Genomic DNA, 20064 nt, shown 5'->3' with positions numbered 1-20064 from the left:
CACGAAATAAATCGCATACTCTTGGAGAAAAATGGGAACCATTGGAAAAGGGGGCGTGGCATCTTCCATACAAACCGAATTTTTCATACTGCCTATCTTTGGAAGTGTTCATGGTGGAGTTTTGGAACTTGGTATGGAGATATACGAAATCAATCGCATACGCATGAAGAAAGAGGGCAGCTGTTGGAAAGGGGGGCGTGGCACCTCCCATATAAATCAAATCTTTATACTGCATATCTCTGAAACTGGAACTTCGTATGGAGATATGTATATAGTTGAAATCAAGCCCATATTCATGGAGAAAATTTGGGCTATTTGAAAAGGGGTGTAAGGCCTACAAACTTACCGACCTTTAGCTATCTTTGAATGAATTTTTTTATTCTTCTGTAGGTGTGTTTGTGAGTGAAATCCTCCTAAATAGTTGTACGGATTTTAGCGAAACTTTTTGTGTATTTGAGTGGGTCTCTGGATGGTTTAGTTTCACAATTTAATCCAACAGTTGGCGCTGAAGTTGAGTTTTTACTGAAAATCTTATTTATGATCCGATTTGGCTAATGTTTTAAATATGTATGCAATACTATTGCAAAAACGTGCTGCCAAGTGGTGCTGAAGTCGAGCTATTACTAAAAATAGCCAAGTGAGAAAACCTTAATCTTAGCAGACAAATGTGCCAATGAAAATCGTAAACGTGAATTGTTGGTGAAAATGTTTTACCAAAAAGTTTCAATAAAATATATAAAAATTTTGGGCGGGACGAAGTTCGCCGGGTCTGCTAGTAAGTGGTATTTTCAAAAAGATTTTCTTATTTTTAGAGAAATTAGCAGTTGATTTGACAGCTGTCAACTGTCAAACTAAAAATTTTATGACATATTCAGATTTAGCATAACTAAAATACTACGATGATGCATTTTTATTATAGTCGTAACAGCCCTTCTAATTTTTCGCGTAAAACATAGCTTCTCCGACTACTTTGCGCCGCCCATTACCACCACAGGGCATCAGCACGCACTGAAAGTGGCGGGCAGGCAACACACTTCATTAACACCTCACATTCCAATAAATCTCCCTAGGAACACAAATATTTTACAATTTAACTGTAACGGTCTTCAGAGTAAGATCGAGGAGATAACAGTCTTCATGGGTCGGCACGGAATGTTAATAGCTGCGGTACAGGAGGCGAAGCTGCATGGCAATTCAACATTGTTGCTTGTTTAGCGGTTAGTTTTTTATGGGCTTAGGGAAAAAAGTGACCACTTCACCAGGTGTGTGAAAGTACATCCCTTTCTTGCACACACATGGGTGCATTTGCCTTACAGTGTGTTCACTCGCTCATACATGTCATCTAGTTGGTCATATACAAGTGAGTTTAGCGATGAAACTATTGGGAAAATATCACGATAATTAGTGATTTTTCTGACCACTATTCTAACTTCTAAATAATTGATAAATTACTGAATAGATGGCAGCGAAATAACCAAGAACACATGCAAGCAAATTAAAAAATACAATTAGATTTTGTTTATGTTGTTTTTTTATTTGTAAAAATATATTGTCGAATATTAACTTAATTTCGCAAGCTTTTTCAGGGCTACTGAGCTCAGACAATTCTACTAATTTTTCATAGGGGTCTGAATTTTCGTCGCTAAAAATAAATTCCTCAGCGCCGTTTGGTCCTTCTGCCTCCATTCTTAGGTTTTGCTGGAGTCCCACGTTGGCGTTGCACTGTATTTCAGCACTGTAGTCCCTGCCTCCTCAGTCGGCCTAAGCGCACTGGCCTAAAATTTTTTCTTTTCTATCCACATAGAGTTAAAAATGGGTTTTTTGCAATTTTTTTTAAATACAAATTGAATACACTGATTATTATTAATTGTTTCTTTAAATTCACCGGCTTCTTCTATATTTTGCACCACAGCTAACAATAAAGTAAAATTTTCTTTGATGTATGTATGTAGTACATATTTATGCGAGCGTACAATCGATAATTTCTTTTTGATATGGTCAGCAATTTTTTGCAGGGAACTAGTCGAAAATCCGTTCATTTTCGATTTATCGACTAGTTGTTTTCTTTGAGTAAATTTTTTTTTGGTTTTTAGAATTCTTATGCATATTAACAAAACCCAACCGCGCTAATACAAATAATTTTATGGTGAAAAACTGTCACTATTTGAATAATTTCTGTTAGTCGAATTTCAGACTACTCGATAGTGAGCGGTTAGACGAAACTGAACAGTTAGTTGAATGCGAGCGGTTAATCGAATAATTGCTATTCGACTATCAACCGACAAAACAGTTGCTAATCGACTAGCCGACTAAGCGAGTAGCCGGATAGTCGATTTTTAAAAAGAGCTCTAGCTTGTAAATAACTAAATAAAGGCTATTCAAAATTTGTATATCAAAGTGCAAATCGAAGTGCATCTACATATGCTTGTAGAAACTATATTCACAAGTGTAGAATATTTCGCTGATAGCTACAAGTGTATAAAATAATATTGTGTTGCAAAAAATTATAGAACTTGTAGCTACAAGCGAACCCCTAATAACTTGTAGACTTTCTACAATTGTAAACTTTGTGTTACAGGCCCCAAGTGTTGTCTTTTGTACAAGTAAGCAAACAAAGAAAGAGGACTTGGTGTACGCGGTAGCCAAGGGACGAGAGCTGCGTACTGGAATTATTTATTTTTTTTTATCACTCCACAACAACTAACTAACAATTTTATATTCTTTATTTACTGACTTTTTTTTTAATTTCGACTTCGTTTTGTCCATCTGGCTGCCCCTTTAAGTTGTGGTGAACACCAAAGTGTCCTAAGTAAGGGATTGGAGAGTGCGAAAATAAGACCCGGTCACTTTTTGCCAAAAATCCGTGATTTATCGAGCACATCAATAAAAATTTGCGAAACAAATGTGATAACCAGGGAACGGATTTTATGGAAATTGCATTTTTTCCTGCTAAAGAGATAGAGTATATTCGATTAAGAATGTCCACGATTTAGCTTTCTCTGATTCCATATATACACATTTGATGTTGCCTTTTTTAAGATATTTGCCTTTTTTTGCCTTTTTTAAGATATTTGCCTTTTTTAAGATATTTGCCTTTTTTAAGATATTTGCCTTTTTTTGCCTTTTCTACCTTTAAAAAAGTGATTATAGCATTTACAATTTTTTTAGGATTAAAAAATATACACATGCCCATGCGGCTTATATGTAGAAGCGCAGGGACCTCTTGCCAAATTGGTGTTGGAAAAATTCAAAGCCGTTTCCTCGGCTAACGGGGGCTTAAAGACAATAAGGGGTGTGGATAAAATTGTAAAGGGCGAGGAAAACGCCCTTATTCCTGATAATATGAACGTTTCAAACGTTCCATATTTAAATTGGGCTCCACTTGTATCAACTTACGTCGAGCGCACATTTAGTACATTCAAGGCTTTTCTTCGCGAAAATCGAATGAAAATGCTGCCAGAAAACTTCAAAATGCATCTTGTGGTTCAATGTTACTACAACTATACAGATTAAAGTTTTATGAGTTAGAAACTCGAAAGGATAAAATAGTCAAAGATTCAAAGTACAAATTTTTCATATAATGAAACAAGTTCAGAGTTTTTCTCTTTTTACTTGTAATATAAACATTTCTAAAAAATATATTTTTTTTGATTGCTCTTCGTATTTTCTGTCTTTTTTAGTGCCTTATTTTGCTTTTTTTGCAATACCCTTTTTTTACCTTTTCCTGCCTTTTTCGCAATTTTATTTTGCCTTTTTTTGCCTTTTTTACAATACCTAGTGCCTTTTCCTGCCTTTTTCGCTTTTTATTTTGCCTTTTCCAGCCTATTTCGTTACTTTATTTTGCCTTTTTTATAGGTATTTAGGTCCTAAAAATCCGTTCCCTGGCGATAACAGAGGTTGGCTTCAAGTACACTTAAAAATGTGTTTGATTCTATTCACACTCCCATGAGGTGTAAACACAATATTTTGGTGATCTCAGAAAGATTTTTAACATTTTATGAAATTTAACGCCATCAAAGGCGTATTTCATGATATCGAAATCCAGTTACGTTTCATTAATTGAGGGGTCGTTTCTTACTTTAGGCAGAAGGAGTATGGACCATATTTTTTGACTCTCCTGACCTTTGTTTCTGGCTTGTTAATGTTCACAACTGCTGTCAACGCTTTCAAAATAAGGTCCGAATTTTTAATTTTTTGTAGCTTTTGCACTGTTTACTGCTATAAATATGATGCTCCGATTTTTAACATACCTTTTACGTCGCATGCTTAAAGTTTGTACAAGAAATTGTAGACGTTATTAATTTGTATATTAATTTTATTCAGGACTAGCTTATACCCGCGGGTTTCACGTCACATTTTTATACAAATATGCAAAACAATTTAAAAATGTTATATAATATTCGCATTTCTACTCTCATTTTACTATAGCTGTATATTTTGTTTTACCGAGTTAAGGTATTTAGGGCTTTTAAAATTATGAAATTATATAATTTTGCTTTCACTGACATTTTTGTTACGATAGTATGAGAGATATTAATCCCTCTATGCTTAAAATGGTTCCAGATATCCGTCGCGTGAACGTGTATATTTTCGCCAGGTGCTACACCCGGGTTTTTATAGCTCCAACTTTACATAATTCAATTAATTTTACATTTTTTCAGAGTCATGCATCGTGAGAATTTTAGATCATATCGTAGTTGCCCTTTTCCATCAACTCCGAAATTTTTTGAATCTCCATAAGAAATTCCACTACCCTATTTAAAATACTTCCAGAAATTTAATGTAAGAACACTTCATTTGTCTGGGAGATACTACGGAACTTTTTATAATATTTGCAATATGAAAGTGTCAGTATGTATGGAAGACGTCGCAGTCACTTATCAAATAATCACCACTATTGTCGACAAAGTTTAGAATGTATTTCAGATATCTTTCTACCAAGTTCCTGTATTATACATACCACAACACTTCCAGAGATGCACCGTATCAAAAATTAAGTTTGTATGGGAGTTCCACGCCTCCTTTTCCAATAACTCTCATATTTCTACATGAGTATGGAATTGATTTTGCATCACATGATACCCAGTTCCAGTAATCTTCTAAAAACACTTCCGGAAATAAACGCTATGAAATATTTAGTAAATATGGGATGTGCCACGTCTTCTTTTTCAATAAGGCCCATTTTTCTCTATGACTATGGAATCAGTTTCATATATGTATCGCACTACCAAATTCCAGTACTATACCACAAGCACGCTCAGAGATACCAGTATGAACCACGGTGGAGAGAATACAGAAGGTGGCGCTGATGGCAATACCGCTAATCGGCTCTCAGTGAATTTGATAGAATCAGCTATTTTGCTGACGTCACAGTCGAGATGGCAGCAGTAGTGATGTGCTGAGTGAATACTTTTAAGTATTCAATACTCTCGATACTCGGTACCGAAACATTTAGGTTTCGAATAAAAACGCACATAGGCCAAAAATATGGAAAAAACGGTTCAGGGGAGAGTCGCCTATCAAAACCCGAATGTAGGCGCCAGTAGAGCTTTTAATACTGATTCAAATGAAAGATGTATATATGTATGTCGGTTCGAGGCCATAATACAGAGAAACTTTTACTTGTTTAAAGCATTTTTGTTCCAGCTGAATCGGACGATATCATTTTTGTAGGCCTGGGGGCAGATTCTGTAACCAATTAGCGACAATTTTCGAATCGGTATCGGTTTTGTTGACGTATGATATGAAATATTTTGACGTCAACAAGTGCGATATCGATCCGCAACTTGTCGCTAACTGGTTGCAGAATCTCCCCCCCCCCCATCCTCTTCATCCGTCAAAGTAGTTTTTTTGAACCCTGGATCGACTAGGGTTAAAACTGATAAAACAAAATTTCTCTATTGCGATAAGTTCAAGTGTTTTAGCCGATATCATAGATGCTTTCCATTACGTACCAGGTCAGGTACGAGCATGATTTTTAATTTCGACCAAACTCAAATACATTGTTTGTTGGTCCAAATAATGAGACACGTATTTTTTCTTTTGGCTCGGAAAAATTTTTCGGCCGAATTAAACGCGATTTTGTTTTTCAGGCAAAAATCGATTATTCGAATTGACAGTGAGAATGTTTTTTTAAAATGCCCATAACTTTGTCAAAATTTAATAGATTCCAACAATGTTTTTACTCAAATGTCAGTAATTCTTGTCACTTCAAGATAGAATGATATAATTATTGATTTTCATTATTTAAAATTTTTTATTTAACAATAAACAAAAAGTGCATATTTTTTTTTAATTTAATTTCTCAAAAAGTGTATTTTTTTTCTGTCAAACTTTTTTACCGGGAAAGAGACACTTTGACCTACAATCAACCCAAATCTCTAATATAAAAAGCGGGAAAATGTGATTTTGTATTTCGAAACTGTATGGTGGAAAGTGTGTTCTAATATCTATTTGATACACAAAAAATGATCACGGCTGTACTTTTTGCTGATATATTACATACATATGTTCCATTTAGTTAAACAATATAAGAATATTGTAGTATGTACCACAAAAACGTATATTTTCTATAAAATATCATAACTCAGAAAAAAAAATCTTCGCTATTAGAGATTTGGGTTGATTGTAGTTCAAAGTGTCTCTTTCCCGGTAAAAAAGTTTGAGAGAAAAAAAAAATACACTTTTTGAGAAATTAAGTTTAAAAAAAATTTGCACTTTTTGTTTATTGTTAAATAAAAAATTTTAAATAATCATAATCAATAATTATATCATTCTATCTTGAAGTGACAAGAATTACTGACATTTGAGTAAAAACATTGTTGGAATCTATTAAATTTTGACAAAGTTATGGGCATTTTAAAAAAACATTCTCACTGTCAATTCGAAAAGTTGATTTGCCTGAAAAACAAAATTGCGTTTAATTCGGCCGAAAAATTTTCCGAGGCAAAAGAAAAAATATGTGTCTCATTATTTGGTCCAACAAACAATGTATTTGAGTTTGGTCGAAATTAAAAATCATGCTCGTACCTGACCGGTTGTCTGGAAATGGAAAGCATCCATATAAATTAGTAATGAAAGTTTTTTCTAAACTTGAAATGCATATAGTGGTGAAGGTTTAATGTAAATTACCGACAATTCAGCACATCACTAGACAGCAGTTTTGTTTGCCGCTCTCAGTTGTCAACTCTACAGTGACGTCACGCCAAAATTACTCTCATGAATTCTGCTGCAATCGGCGCAATCTTGTATTCTATCATTCTTGAGTATGAACATTTCTACTGGAGGTAGAGGTTGAAAAATATCGACGATACTATCGATATATCGATGGTTTGTCTTTTAAAAAAATACTATCGATGTTTTAAGACCATCGATACAGTCGGCTGTAATGCAAGACCAATAAGAAAACTGTCTCCCTTCGGGGCACACAATAAATAATGAATTAAACGATGGGTCTTGGTAACTTTTACCAATGAGAATGACGATTTGGTAGTTCTTATTACACGAAAAAGGGGGGATCGAAAAGCTAAGTCGCGCATTCTCCACGACAAATAAAAATCTAAAATTTCTGCAGTTTGGAATTATTTTTCGAAAGCTAAGGAAAGTAAATCTATCGCAGCGCTGCTTATTATGCTTAGCGTCAGGTTTATGATTAATCAAAAAATTAATTAACCGATTAATCGCGCATCCCTAATTGCAACCCCTTTTGTGTAACAAAAATTACAAGTACCTTTTAAAACATTATGGTCTTGTGTTAACAATATGCATATGATAATGAAAGTCAACGTAAAAAGGAATAAATAAAGCAGTTTTCTTAATGGTAATCAGCGATCTTAAATTGTTCAGAAAAGTTAATGATAAATGTTTTATTAATTTGTTTAATGTTATGGATCTCGATATTACCCGCCATCAAAAACAACGCTTAATATATATATATAGTATTTGGTATCAAATAACTTTGTACTCCAGCATCATCTGTTGAGTCAGAGAGAGTTTTCAGCAAGGTCGGATTAACTGTTAATGATCGCCGAATAAAACTTAAGGTTTTTCAGAAAAATTCTTATGCAAACAAATAAAATTGTACAAGATATGGTGAATTTAATTTCATAAAACGGCATCTTTTAATAATTTTTTTTCTTTTTTTATAAATGAAATATGGCTGATAGTATCGATATATCGATAGTGTTCATCAATACTATCGGCATATATCGATAGTCAATACTATCGATTGTTTTCCGCCTCTAATTGGAGGTGCCATGCCCCTATTTCCAATAATGCCCATTTTTCGCGATGAGTTTTGGAATTTATTTCATATACATATCTTCATACCAAATTCCAATTCTCTGTCCAAATACTTTCAGAGATATGTAGTATACAAAATTCAGTTTGTAAGGGAGGTGCCACGCCCATTTTTATACCCGAGCGCACTTGTGCACAAGGGTATATTAATTTTGTTCACATAACGGTTGTTTGTAACAGCCAAAACGAATCGGGATAGATATAGACAAATGTATACATAAATGATCAGGATGAAAAAAGAAATCGATTAAGCCATGTCTGTCTGTCCGTCCGTCTGTCCGTCTGTCCGTGTACACGATAACTCGAGCAAAAATTGAGATATCTCAACGAAATTTGGTATGTAGGTTTCCCTTAATCCAAGGTAGGTTGGTATTGAAAATGGGCGAAATCGGACTTTAACCACGCCCACTTCCCATATAACGGTAATTTCCAGAAATACGAAAACTGCGATATTTTAGTAACTACTGAAGATAATTCACTCAAAATTGATATTTACAATAATTTTTAGACGAAAAATAAGAATATTATAAATTTTTGGAAAATGGGCGTAGCCACGCCCACTTATGGTTACATGTGTATATCTTGGTAACCGCTGCACCAATTTCTTCCAAACTTGGCACAGTTGTTGGCCTTGGTACAGCATAAAAAATCGCCGAAACTTTTTAAAATCGGACAATAACCACGCCCACATCCCATATAACGGTAATTTAGAGAAATACAAAATCTTCGATAAATCAGTAAATATTGAAGCTAATTTATTCAAAATTGATGCTTGCAACAATTCTTTACCAAGAAATACGTTTATGGTAAAATTTTGTAAACTGGGCGTGGCACCGCCCACTTATGATAACATATACGTATATCGGTAACCGTTCTACCAATTTGTACCAAACTCGGTATGGTTATTGTACTTGCCACGTGTAAGCAAAACGTTGAAAATTATTGAAATCGGACTAAAATAACGGCCGATTCTCATATAACGGTAAATTTAAGAAATGCTTGAAACTTCAATATTTCGAAATTGAAGGACGCTAATTTACTCAAAATTGATACACCTCGGCTTACCATCTAGCGGAAGGTTTCGGAAGGGTTAAAAAACATATATTTAATACTTGCGCCGGGTATTTAATGTTCGGCTCCGCCCGAACTTAGACTTTCTTACTTGTTTTAATTGTTCTTAGTTAGTCGTCTTTGACTTTAAAAAAAAAAAAATAAACTATAAAAATTTTAATTAACTAATAATAAAATAAGTAAAGCGAAATACAATAAAACAAACGAAAATATAATAAAGTAAATTTGAATATATTAATCAAATAAAATTAAAAAAAAATTAAGTAACAACAAAAACAATTTTTATGCCCGAGCGCACTTGTGCACAAGGGTATATTAATTTTGTTCACATAACGGTTGTTTGTAACAGCCAAAACGAATCGAGATAGATATAGACAAATGTATACATAAATGCTCATAATGAATAGAGAAGTCGATTAAGCCATGTCTGTCTGTCCGTCCGTCTATCCGTCTGTCCGTCGGTCCGTGTACACGATAACTCGAGCAAAAATTGAGATATCCCAACGCAATTTGGTATGTAGGTTTCCATTAATCCAAGGTAGGTTGGTATCGAAAATGGGCGAAATCGGACTGTAACCACGCCCACTGAAGATAATTCACTCAAAATTGATATTTACAATAATTTTCAGACGAAAAATAGAAATATTATAAATTTTTAGAAAATGGGCGTAGCCACGCCCACTTATGGTTACATGTGTATATATCTTGGTAACCGCTGCACCAATTTCTTCCAAAACTTGGCACAGTTGATGGCCTTGGTACAGCATACTAAATTGCCGAAAATCTAAAAAATCGGACAATAACCACGCCCACATCCCATATAACGGTAATTTAGAGAAATACAAAATCTTCGATATTCAAAATTGATGCTTGCAACAATTCTTTACCAAGAAATACGCTTAGGGTAAAATTTTGGAAAATGGGCGTGGCACCGCCCACTTATGATCACATATATGTATATCGGTAACCGTTCCACCAATTTCTGCCAAACTCGGTATTTTTATTGTGCTTGCCCCATAAAAGCAGAACGTTGAAATTATTGAAATCGGACTAAAATTACGGGAGCTTTTCATATAACGGTAAATTTCAGAGATGCTTGAAACTGTAATATTTCGAAATTTAAGGACGCTAATTTACTCAAAACTGATACACCCCGGCTTACCATCTAGCGGTAGGTTTCGGAAGGGCGAAAAAACATATATTTAATACTTGCGCCGGGTATTTAATGTTCGGCTCCGCCCGAACTTAGACTTTCTTACTTGTTGTCAATGAGTACGAGGCGAGTGGTGCAGGGCCGGGATACTTCTGGATTATCCCTTTCTACACCCTGCATAGACCCATCAGGACGGACTTCCAGTTGTCCGTACTAATGTGAGCGTCCAGGTGGCCCTTGTCCAACACTGACAGCGCGAGGTACTCTTTGGCGGCCTCGCTGTATGTCTTCGTGGTGGGTACGGCCATGGACGGACGGTTAGTGGGAGAGGAAGCCCTATGCATCTTAGAACCACTTGACGTGTCGCCCTGAGATCGCTCTCTCCTAGAGGCTAGGTCCTTCCTTGGGTTTGCCTGAGTGCGTGGTTTGTCCTTCCCGCCTTTCCCAGAGGTTCGCTTGGCGAAGTCCCGCTGGGCCCAGACGGAGGTAAGAATTGTTTTTGCTGCTTTGGAGCAGCTGGGGTGCAGATCGAGGTCGTTTGCTCCGGTCATCGAAGTTTTACTCGCAGGAGTAGTCCTTTGCTTGTCCGTGTAGGACTTGGGCTCGGCTACTACCCCCTTCGAGTTGGATGTGCCCGGGGTGGCAAAGGAGAGGAGGGGCCATCCGTAGCTTTTCCACCGGCTTCGACTTTGCCTCACGGGGTATAGTTCTGCCGGTATCCCTTGAAGTTTGCTTTCCCTCTGGGGGTTTAGCCTTTCCTCCAGATTCTGCGGAAGACCGAAACTGCTTGGGCTGTGCAGCCCCTATCGTCGGTGCCGTCGATGCGGTTACCGAGATAGTAGGTTTTCTGGACTTTTCTTCGCCGTTTCTAGCGGCGGCACCGTGACGGTTTCGAGGCTGCTATATTATTATCCATTGTCATCTGGTTCTTTGGCCACCTACTAAGCAGAAGCCTTTCGGTGGTCGGACAAAGGGAAAGGGGAAAAACATGTCGCGGTAAGTCAACCTTTACTCCCTGAGGGGGGCAGGGATCCGGGAAGCGGCGTTAGAATACAGTCGGAAAGCCCCTGATTGTAAACCATCCAATGAGCCCGGTGACGCATGACACCCTGGATTAGGGGAGAGGGTAGATTCGACACCCTCCAGGACTAGATCCATTGTGTTCTGTGGAAACAGGGTCACCTCTTGAAAGAAGCTTTTCGCGCACTAAGGTCTTGATGTGGGAGTGGCTAGGCAAACCAGGTCCCCTGTGTGCTGTGTTACCCTTCATCCACACCCTGCATTTCGCTCGACCCCAAAACTTGCACTTATTTTACCAAAATTTATTAGCCTTCTAAATGCCTCCTCCAAAAATTTTATATTTTCGGGGATTTTTCTAAATGAAGTTTGAATGTTAAATTATGAACCACAAGTGTATAAAAAAATAACAAACAAATTTAGCTTGAAAAACATTGGAAATATTAAAAGCAAAACATCATTCGCCCACTCTTGACCGCCACTGTGTGTACATACATTAGGGTGGTCGAAGATAAGTAAAGTCAGAATTTTAATGCTCTCACTCCTAGGATTGTTCTGTATCGAAAAATATATAACCCCTTTTATTTATTTTGCAATCAAAAAATATTTAGAGGTCTCTCAAATCCCTCAAAGTTTTCCATGTATTTCATAGGGGTTAAATAAATTATTGGGTATTATTACTGGGAGTCTAATGAAGAGAAACAGAGTTTTCCGATCGAAAAATATTGATTTTCAAGAATTATATACCATTTCTACGAAAAGTGTTCTTTTTTCCTCCCTATAAAATAGCGACCTATAAATATTTTTTGATTTCAAAATAAAAAAAATAGGGGTATATTTTTCGGTATAGAGCAATTTCAGGGGGTGAGAACTTAAAAATTCCGACTTTACTTTGTCACATGCATTTTTGTTTAAAAACACCCACATTTATGTGTGATCAAAGCAAGGCGATTTCGTTAGTGAGTGAGTGAAAACGTGAGAGTGTTTGTATTTTCTGTCGCCCTTTTTCATACGGGGGAGAATAGTTGAAATTTGACAATGGCCCGCTAAAAGCAAAACCAAAATACAAGTAATTGTTGTATTTCGTCACCTGAATGCCAAAAGATTTAATAAACATCGTCGCTGAAATTAAAAAAGTCATAACTAATTCACAATTCAGTTTTTGATTGATATGATGGATTTCATCGAATTANACGGGGGAGAATAGTTGAAATTTGACAATGGCCCGCTAAAAGCAAAACCAAAATACAAGTAATTGTTGTATTTCGTCACCTGAATGCCAAAAGATTTAATAAACATCGTCGCTGAAATTAAAAAAGTCATAACTAATTCACAATTCAGTTTTTGATTGATATGATGGATTTCATCGAATTACAACTCCCACATCATTTAATGAAAAACAAAAATTTAGTCACGACTTTTTCCATTTCAGTTACGAAGTTGTTACGTCTTTTTGCATTGCAAGTGACGATTTCTTGAGTCGATACCACCTTATATGTATTCGCCTTGGATCAAAGCTAGACATCTTTTTTAATATTCGTTTATGTCTGTGAATAAAAATTTTAAATTTTTGAAATATCACTTATGAGAAATATCACAAAATGTTGATATTTCAGTGCTCGTTAACTTGACAATGAACAAAAAGACTCGTTAAAAGTAAATTTGAGCATTTTCTTGTTCTATATTCTTAATTGAAATAAACTGAGAGTATTGAATTAAACTCTAATAATAACAGTTGAAGTCATAAAATCGGTTTTAATTGTATCTGAATAAAATATATAGCCACAAAGTTGGCCGGGGTTAAATAATGTTGCTAATCTTTGCCCTACGCTGTTCGTGATATCTTGTGTATGTATACATATGTACGCACAGCTACATACACGTGTATGTAAATAGTTCTTACTTATCATATTTCTTCAAGTGTTATAAATTTGTCCCATCTTTGTCGTGTAAAATCTAAATTATAAAATTTGTACTTGGCGCTTGAGAAAATTTGTCTAACAACCAAACAAAAAAAAAAATATAAAAATACAACTTCTCCTCGTGCGGCTGTCACTGTCTTAGACATTTGTGATTTAATTCATGTGCTGTTATCTCTTTGCAGTCATATTAAAACGTAGGACACCGGTATGCCAGTTCGCCTCACCGCTGGACGTTGACATCCATAGCAACCCACAGGCAAGTAGCTAAAAATTATATACATACATACAAACTACATACATATGTCTGTCCGTACATTTGCATACTATTTATATATTCGTGAAGTTATCGATCTGTCGTCGATTTATTGTATATTAAAAATTCAGATCAATCATTTGTCCAAAATTTGTGATTTAGTTTTTTCAAGAAAATAAATACATTTCTTTTAAAATTACGTGCGAATTAAAGTGACCACTGTCGCTAGTGGAGCACTGCGCGCAAAAAAAACGCTGATAAGAAAAGTTTTATGTCCAATACTCTTATAATACATATATATATTGTGTTTCGTAACCACAGCACATCAGCTAAACTGCCCTTGAGTCGCCATAAAAACCTCATTTAAGGCCTTATAAATCCAAACTGAAAACCAAATGCAATCTTGTATACCTCCCTCTTTTAGTCATACTGTTTTCAAAGCCATTCCGCCTATTAAAATATTGCTGTGACCAACCGTACTTCTTTCGGAAGTACATATAGAACTTCCTTTTTAGCTCTTGTACTTCGTACGTCGCAGTACAGTCAAATGCACTTCTTTACAATATTTTGTACTTCAGGTCCAGTACTTCTCCGATCTTCTGGACGGTCGTCACATAGCCTGGGCGATAAATTCGTTCAACCCCTTCAAGTCGCCGGGGAACGATGGCATCATGCCTGCGCAGCTGCAAAGGGCTCTGGAGGTGTCGTGCAATTGGTTGGCTCCTATTTATGCGAACTGCGTGAGGACCGGGTACATCCCCAAGCGTTGGAGGGTAGTAAGTGTTGCGTTCATCCCGAAGGCCGGAAGAGGCTCTCATGTTTACTTTAGGGATTTTATGTCTATCCGTCTGTATTCGCTAGAGGGATTGATAGACCTGTACATAAGAAATGCGATTCCTCGTTAGTGTCTCCCAAGAACTCTGCATGGTTATTCCAAGGAAAGGTCTGCGGATACCGCCTTGTGCACATTGCTAAAGTAGTTAGAGGAAGCCTTCACGCATAAATATTATGCAGTAGGGGTCTTCCTGGATATCGAAGAGGCCTTCAACAATGTCACTGCAGAGGCAATAGTTAAGTCTATTCATAATATGGGGGTTGAAACCAACCTACAATAAGGCTTATCTGCAGCTTACTTCGTAACAGAACAGTTACGGCGGAGTGGGGGTCAGTGCTGCCGTTGAAAGTTTTCAGAAAGTCGCAAGAAAGAAGTCATTTAAGAAAAAAAGGTCACCATATTTATTACTTTTCTATACTATCTAATAAAAGAATAAATCTTGTAAATAAATAGTTGTTTATTTTAAACCAAAACATGTAAACATACATACATAACAGAAAAAGTAAAAAAAGTGTTGCAAACATACACATGAATCCAGTTTCAGCAAGGAGAAGAGTTGCATTTCCTTTAAGAGTTTTAAGTAAAGATTTTTTTATTTTTAATTTATTAAAATTCGGGTAAAAGGGTATTACCGCTTAAAAAGGGTAAAGTTTCCACTTTAGTCGCACAACGGCAAATCTGGTGGGGGAGCGCCTGCGTTCAGCGCAGAGTCGATAGGGGCACCCCGCAAGGTGGTGTCCTCTCTCCCCTCCTCTGGATTGGGGTCAAGAATGATAGGATACAAGATTGCGCCAACCGAGCTGAGAGCAACCGGGCGTGACGTCATCAAATTCCACAACGAACTCAACAAGAAGAAGAGGAAGAGTCTTACAAAAGGCATGGTTGCCAAGATTTGAATATGAAAGAGCGCCAAATTTTTATTGGTGTATTTAATGGACTTTATATGCATAAACAATTTTATTTAAGAATGCCGATGCAAATTAATATAAATCAATCTGGTGGCATAATTGAAGGTGCTGCTTAATATTTTGTTGGCAAACATATGCTCTTTCGCTTATGATTGCCATTGTGCCATGATTTTGTTTCCATTTTTAAAAAATTGCTTACGAAACTTACGATTGCTATAAATCTTTCATCTTCCATTTTTTTTTTATACCCGAGCGCACTTGTGCACAAGGGTATTATAACTGTTGTTTGTAACAGGCAAAACAAATCGAGATAGATATAGACAAATGTATACATAAATGATCAGGATGAAAAGAGAAATCGATTAAGCGGTGACTGTCTGTCCGTCCGTCCGTCCGTCTGTGCACACCATAACTCCAGTAAAAATTATGATATCGTAACGAAACTTGGTACGTGTACTTCTTTCGGGCGTAGGACGGATGGCATTGAAAATGGGCAAAATCGGACAATAACCACGCCTACCTCCCATATAACGGTAATTTTCAGAAATACGAAAACTGCGATATTTTAGTAACTACTGAAGATTATTCACTCAAAATTGATATTTACAATAATTTTTAGACGAAAAATAAGAATATTATAAATTTTTGAAAAATGGGCGTAGCCACGCCCACTTATGGTTACATGTATATATCTTGGCAACCGCTGCACCGATTTCTTCCAAACTTGGCACAGTTGTTGGCCTTGGTACATCAATTTTTAAAATCGGACAATAACCACGCCCACATCCCATATAACGGTAATTTAGAGAAATACGAAATCTTCGATAAAGCAGTAAATATTAAAGCTAATTTATTCTAAATTGATGATTGCAGCACTTCTTTACCAAGAAATACGTTTATGATAAAATTTTGGAAAATGGGCGTGGCACCGCCCACTTATGATCACATATATGTATCTCGGTAACTGTTCACCAATTTGTACCAAACTCGGTATGGTTATTGTGCTTGCCACATAAAAGCAAAACTTTCAAAATTATTGAAATTGGACTAAAATTACCGCTTTTCATATAACGGTAAATTTTAGAAATGCTTGAAACTTCAATATTTCGAAACTTAAAGACGCTAGTTTACACAAAATTGGTAAACCCCGGATTACCATGTAGCGGTAGCTTTCGGGTATTTAATGTTCGGCTCCGCCCAAATTTAAACTTTCTTACTTGTTTAATTACAAATTTGGTACCATCACTCTAAAAACAAAAGCAGTAAATAGGCAACCAGCACCAAACTCAAAAATTTTCGCGTTTCGATTACGCACTAAATTTAGTGCGAAAAGCAGCAAGTTGGCAACAGTGAATGTAAACAGAAGTATTGTGTGACGGCAACGAATGGGTGGATGCTGTCAAATCGACGAAGAGAGGGTTAGCGGTCCGCGAGTGGCGCCACCTAAATTGTCTGCATCGTGGATTGCGATTGTAAACGACCTTCCAGGGCAGGCTTTCCGAAAGTGGGTGCCCCGAGCGTATGCCTAGGGTGCCGCTAGTGGCTAGAGTGCGGGTAAATTCTTTAAACTTTCCATACACAACGCAAGCGGTTTGTTCAAACTTCAACATGGCGTCCAGGAGATCAAAAAATTTTGATTTTTATTAAAATTTCCTTCAGCGGCTCGGCAAACCCCATACACAACACAAATGGCTTGCAGCAAAGGCATATTTTTTCTTGGTTTGTCAAGCCGCTTGTGTGGTGTAGTTCGCTCTTAAGCGTAGTTCCCCAGTAAGCGTAGTTCCCCAGTACGTTTTTCTTTGGAACTTCACAATCGCACTGTGAAAGAGCGAATCAACATGATTTTAGAGGCAGTCGAAAACGAAGTTATAAAAAGTTTGAAAACTTTAAAGCTATCGAAAAATTTGTACAGGAAAATGGTTTCAAATGGAGCTAGTGTGCGGATATTTGCAGTGGTTGGCAAAACGAAAGGAGCGATGTCTAGGATGACGCAAGAGGCAGAAAACGTCACGAGAAGGCACTGTATGATCCGTCGGTATTCCCTAGCGACTAGCCGGGCCGCCACTAGATTAAAAACCCGAAGATAAAATACATCTTTGGTTTTTTCTACCACGTCGAATTTTTTTTATCGGTGACATGTATATTTTAGAATTTCCAGCAATTTGCGTGAAAATCAGAAAAACGTACATATTTAACTTCGAGATTTAAATGGAAAATCATTTTTAATTTGATTTATTTCGTGAAATTGGCTGTAAAAGTTATTTTCTTAGTGTTAACGCACATTTCCAGCGTTAACTTGGAAGGTTTGACTCTGAGGATGTCTACAGCTGGATATGAAACCCGTTTTCATGTGACCCGAAAAGTAAACCTACTGAGATGACAAATTAAGCTCTTGAAAACCTTCTGGACATCAGTGAAGACAGCACTTTGAATATTATGTACTACGAAGGGAGCCAAGAGGGTTCTGGATGAGAGTGTAAACAGAAAACACTGCTGTTGGCAAGATTGACTTGAGGCTGCATTTTCAACAAATGCTTATATGAACAAGTAATTTTTAAGCAAAAAACTAAACCGATTTCAATTCCCATATAAAAAATTAAGATTATCGTTAATCTCTTCATGATCCAATGATAAGATTTAAACCAACTTAGAATGGGACCACCTGTGAGGAAACACCTTTCCTTAAAAAAAAAGAATTCTAGTAATCGGTTAACGTGGTCCAAGTTATGCGGTAGCATACATAAAAAAATAATGAAAAAATATTCCGACGAATTGATAACCTTCTCCTTTTTGTGAAGTTGGTTAAAAACAAATACACCAGCAAGCTTTCAGCGTCAAATGGTTTCAGGGTAAAATTGTCAAAGCTCTCAATAAACTTAAAGGAAGTAATGAAATCCTCACATTAAAGCCAAAGGAGCATAAAGTTCGCATTGTGTTTTCTTGTTTTCGTAGACATTTTAAGATTAGGGGTGCCGCGAAATTTTTTTAGCACAACAAGGGTGCCGCGGTGAAAAAAGTTTGGGAACCCTTGTTCTAGGGTAACTAGCTGTCGCGTGATTGCCTACATAGGCATAGATGATGTGGAACTTTTGGTTAAGGGACGATTTCTAGACTCCTTTTTGATCTGGCTCAAGGTTACCTGAGCCAGGTAACGAGGTGGGCGATCAACGGCGGCCTCGCAGTAAATCCCAGCAAGTCGAAACTGGTCTTGTTTATCAGGAAGTGCAAGATACCCGTTGTGGCCCCTCCCTCAAGTGGGGGTGTTCGTCTGCGGCTCTCAGAGAGGGTCAAGTACTTAGGCTTTATCATTGATGGGAAGCTTTCATGGAAGCCTAATATTGACGAAATTGTAAGTAAGGCGTCGGTTGCTTCTACTGCTGTACGGGAGCTATAGGTACAAGGTGAGGGCCCAAAACCAGATGTTTCAAGGAGCTTTTGTCTGGTGGAACTCACTAGAGAAGGCTACACTTGTAAAACAACTGGAGCGTTTACAATCGGAATTAGTGAAACATTAGGAACCACACTTACACTGTCGCTTAACGTCATGTTGAACGCGGCGCCTGCGGATATTGCTGGCAGATTTGTCGCATCACGAACTGCTATTAGGCTCAGGGAAATCCGGTTGTAGCACTCTGGAGTTCTGAAGGGCTCCCAGAGGCTCCGTCTCTGCCTCGGGGTTACTCGAAGAAGGGAGGGGTAAACTTCTTCACGGATCGATCAAAACTTGGAGACAGGGTTGGTGGAGCTTTCTTCTGTCCGAAACTCTCCACCAAAAGTATGTTCAGGCTTCCGGACTTCTGCAGTGTCTTTCAGGTGGAAATAGCTGCCATGAAGGAAGCGTTAGACTCACTGATAACACAAACGGAAATAACGCAAAATTTGCTTCATTTCACTTTTGAATTGGAAATAATACCAAAATCAGAGTTTTGCTTTATTTCCAACAAAGTTTGGAAATAAAACAAATTTTGCCTTATTTCCCATTGCTTATTTATACCAAGGCGAATACATATAAGGTGGTATCGATTCAACAAATACAATAATTACTTGTATTTTGTTTGCGCTTTAGCGGGCCATTGTCAAATTTTAGATATTATTCCCCGAATGAAAAAGGGCGCCAGAAAATAGAAACACTCTCACTTTTTCACTCAGTCACTAGCGAAATACAAAATTTTTACAATCAAACGCTACTCACAGCTGATGATAAAACGCCACCTTGTGGTGATTTCGATTCTTCCAAAAAATGTTGCTTGACTTAGGTGAACATGGGAAGCGAACTTTTAATAACATCAAAAAAAGCAACACATATTTCCACTAGTCCTATTTATTGATTGCTTCACAGACAACCTTATTATCTTTCTGTTTAGAACTTTTTAATAAGCAGTATGGGATCCCACGATTGCCGCAATACACCAATTATTGCCTCATTTTATGCCCCAATCGTGTGATTTCACAATACATTGACTCATGCGGCAATAGAGGCCGATATTGTGCTTACTGTGCCCAATCAAATACGGCCCGTGTGCGGCAATCGTGTGATAGCTCGATTGGCAATCATGGGGCAATGAAAATTTCAAAATTGCGGCAATATTTATTGTATTCTTGTGCGG

The 20064-nt window shown here is 37.0% G+C and overlaps 1 protein-coding gene across 2 annotated transcripts in view; it reads left to right on the top strand.

The window, feature by feature from the left end:
• Window positions 1-20064, top strand: part of Mondo (MLX interacting protein mondo) — a 419132-nt gene that overhangs the window by 95476 nt on the left and 303592 nt on the right. For both annotated transcript variants that reach the window (XM_017638582.1, XM_017638574.1), the window contains exon 3: window positions 13644-13717. In XM_017638582.1, coding sequence (XP_017494071.1) covers window positions 13644-13717 — 74 coding nt within the window. The remainder of the gene's footprint in view (window positions 1-13643; window positions 13718-20064) is intronic.

This window comes from Rhagoletis zephyria, unplaced genomic scaffold (assembly GCF_001687245.7).
Source record: "Rhagoletis zephyria isolate East Lansing unplaced genomic scaffold, Rhagoletis_zephyria_1.1 Rzeph_scaffold_00144, whole genome shotgun sequence".
NCBI lineage: Eukaryota > Metazoa > Arthropoda > Insecta > Diptera > Tephritidae > Rhagoletis > Rhagoletis zephyria.
This window is presented reverse-complemented; position numbering and strand designations above follow the sequence as displayed.